At 34.8% G+C, this 2445-nt stretch overlaps 1 protein-coding gene across 1 annotated transcript; it reads right to left on the minus strand.

Annotated features, from left to right (window-relative positions):
- Positions 1-207: 207 nt before the first annotated feature.
- Positions 208-1170, minus strand: LOC110805909 (dehydration-responsive element-binding protein 3). The gene has a single exon (XM_022011533.2). The coding sequence runs from the start codon at positions 1018-1020 to the stop codon at positions 286-288; it is 735 nt and encodes a 244-aa protein (XP_021867225.1). The 5' UTR covers positions 1021-1170; the 3' UTR covers positions 208-285.
- Positions 1171-2445: the final 1275 nt, after the last annotated feature.

A 2445-nucleotide genomic window follows, 5' to 3' on the forward strand; every position in this document is an offset into this window, starting at 1 on the left:
TTATTTTCATTTCGAAGTTGTATATTGCAGTCTTGCAGACTTTAGGATTAAAACAAAAACTTGCATTTCACATCTCAAATGTATTAGAATCTGATGGTGGAGGAAAAAGGAAAAAAATTTAGTTATTAATTAGAACTCCAAACAAAAAGGTGGGAGGACTAATTTTGTTTACTCTCACACGAAAAGGGAAAAAAAAAACAGAGAAAGAGACTAAATTATTTACACACACATTTCATCAGAAATTCACTCTAAAAACATAATAATATATAAAAAGAAACTAGCAACTCACATATAATCCCACAAACCTTCAAAACCAGTGGAAATTACATTTTCAGGCACCACTTCAAAATCCTCCATACACTGCATCCAAGGTGTGTGATGATAAATCCAACCATTATCAAACTCATATTGATATACAAACTCGTTCCCTGTCAACTCGGCCGAGTTCCCTACCGGTCCGAGACTCGGTAATTTGACGATCTCACTCAACTCGTCCGAGTTCTCTATCTCCATTGCAGACACCATTAATGAGAGAGAGGAACACGAGGACAACAAAGCAGATGAAGATGATGACGACGACGACAACGACAACGACCCAGATGATGACGGAGTTATATTGTTGTGAATATTCTCCATAGCAGCTGCCTTTGCAGCAGCAGCCTGTACATCGCGCGGGCTTTTCGAGACGGGCCTGGGTAACAAACCCGCGAGTTCGGGGAAGTTAAGGATGGCTGAATCACCCTTTATACTAAGAGCAGCTACGTCGTGGGCTCGGGCTGCCATTTCCGGGTTAGGAAAAGTCCCTAACCAAATGCGGGACTTTTTTCTTGGTTCGCGGATTTCGGACACCCATTTGCCCCAAGTCCGCATTCGGACCCCGCGATACACAGGATGTTTCCCGCCCAAGTCACGGGCTCGCTTGGGCGTTTTCGCTGGGTCCGAATTCGGGTCAGAAGCGGTAGTAGAACTACTTCTTTTATTACCATCATTACCATTAATAGGTATTTGAATTTCCATCATTTTTGTTTTCTTTCTTCTCTTTATCTATCAATAAAAACACACTCGAGAGTTGAAACTGCTAGACTAGATTTAGTGTTTATAATTTTTTCCAAATGAGGAAAAACATGAAATAAATTTATTAGTTTTTATGTGTAAGCGTAGATTTTTTTTGAAGAGAGAATTTAGTGAATTTCCATAATTTGGCAATGACTACATCTTATAGGGTGGGGTGGGGAGGGGAGAGAGAAAGAGTGGGACCCAATGAAAAAGGAGGGTGGGGGCCAGGGAGTAGGGTAAGGTTTCCTATAATAGAGAACCACGCAACCTCCAATTATAAACACTGTCATTCAGAAAATAAATAGTGACTTCATTGTTTTGTTTTTTATTGAAATTTAATTTTTGTCGATTATTTTATCTTTATTACCTCTGTTTTCATTTTTCTTGCTGCTACTCATTTTCCGTCCATAGTTGTTTTTCTTGTTTTACTACCTCCTCGTATGTCTTATCCATTTACCCTATGATTTATTCCGTCCATTCTTAAAACATTATCCCATAAAAAAAATTACTTTACTAAGAATTGATTATATTAAAAAATAAATAGGTAGGTAGATTTATTTTTTAGTTAAATATGTGGACCACAAACTAAGCAAGGTATGTATCAAACAAACAGGTACATCCATATATAATATTGATATATGGGTTAATATTTTAGGGACGGAGAGTATATATATTTTCACACCTTTTTAATATTTCTTCAAAAGGTCTTGTACCGTTGAACTAGTGTATAAATTCTTATACAACAGGATAACTTTTATTCTATGTTTGATACTTTTAACGTGTTTTGATTAACTTTTTATATTACGAATTAAATATTTATCAATAAATTCTTAAGAGTTACATGGTTAACTTTATACATGTTAAAAATAAAAATTATTACTAAAAGTTTAATAACCTTTACATTATATCAGGCTAACTTCACATCCGCCTTACAATATTCATTGTACACCATGTGTAATAAGAGTAAATGGTACTTTTGCACTTTCCCACACTTTTTGCACAATGTACTTAATCACAGAAGCTCATCTTTTCCATAATTGTTTCGGGGTTAGTTAGACAATACTAACTGAAACAAAGTTAAATTTGATAAGTTAATTGAAATTGAAAAGGTAATGGCTAAACTGATAAGGTGCGTGATTAGACAAGTTGTTTGGTAGAATTAATTGTTAAAGAAGCTAAATTTTCATCTCTATTATATAAGGGAAGAGCTGAGGGTAATTTAGTAATCACACTTTTGGTGTCCCCCTATGGAAAAGACAATAATACCCTCAGTTAATTCACAATTTAATTAATTAATTCCCTTACTAATTACAAAGTTTAAATTACTACCCCATTAATAAAAAGGCAATATAAAAGGCAAAAGAGAGTATGTTTAAGACTTTAAGTTGA

The sequence above is a fragment of the Spinacia oleracea genome, chromosome 1 (assembly GCF_020520425.1).
Source record: "Spinacia oleracea cultivar Varoflay chromosome 1, BTI_SOV_V1, whole genome shotgun sequence".
NCBI lineage: Eukaryota > Viridiplantae > Streptophyta > Magnoliopsida > Caryophyllales > Amaranthaceae > Spinacia > Spinacia oleracea.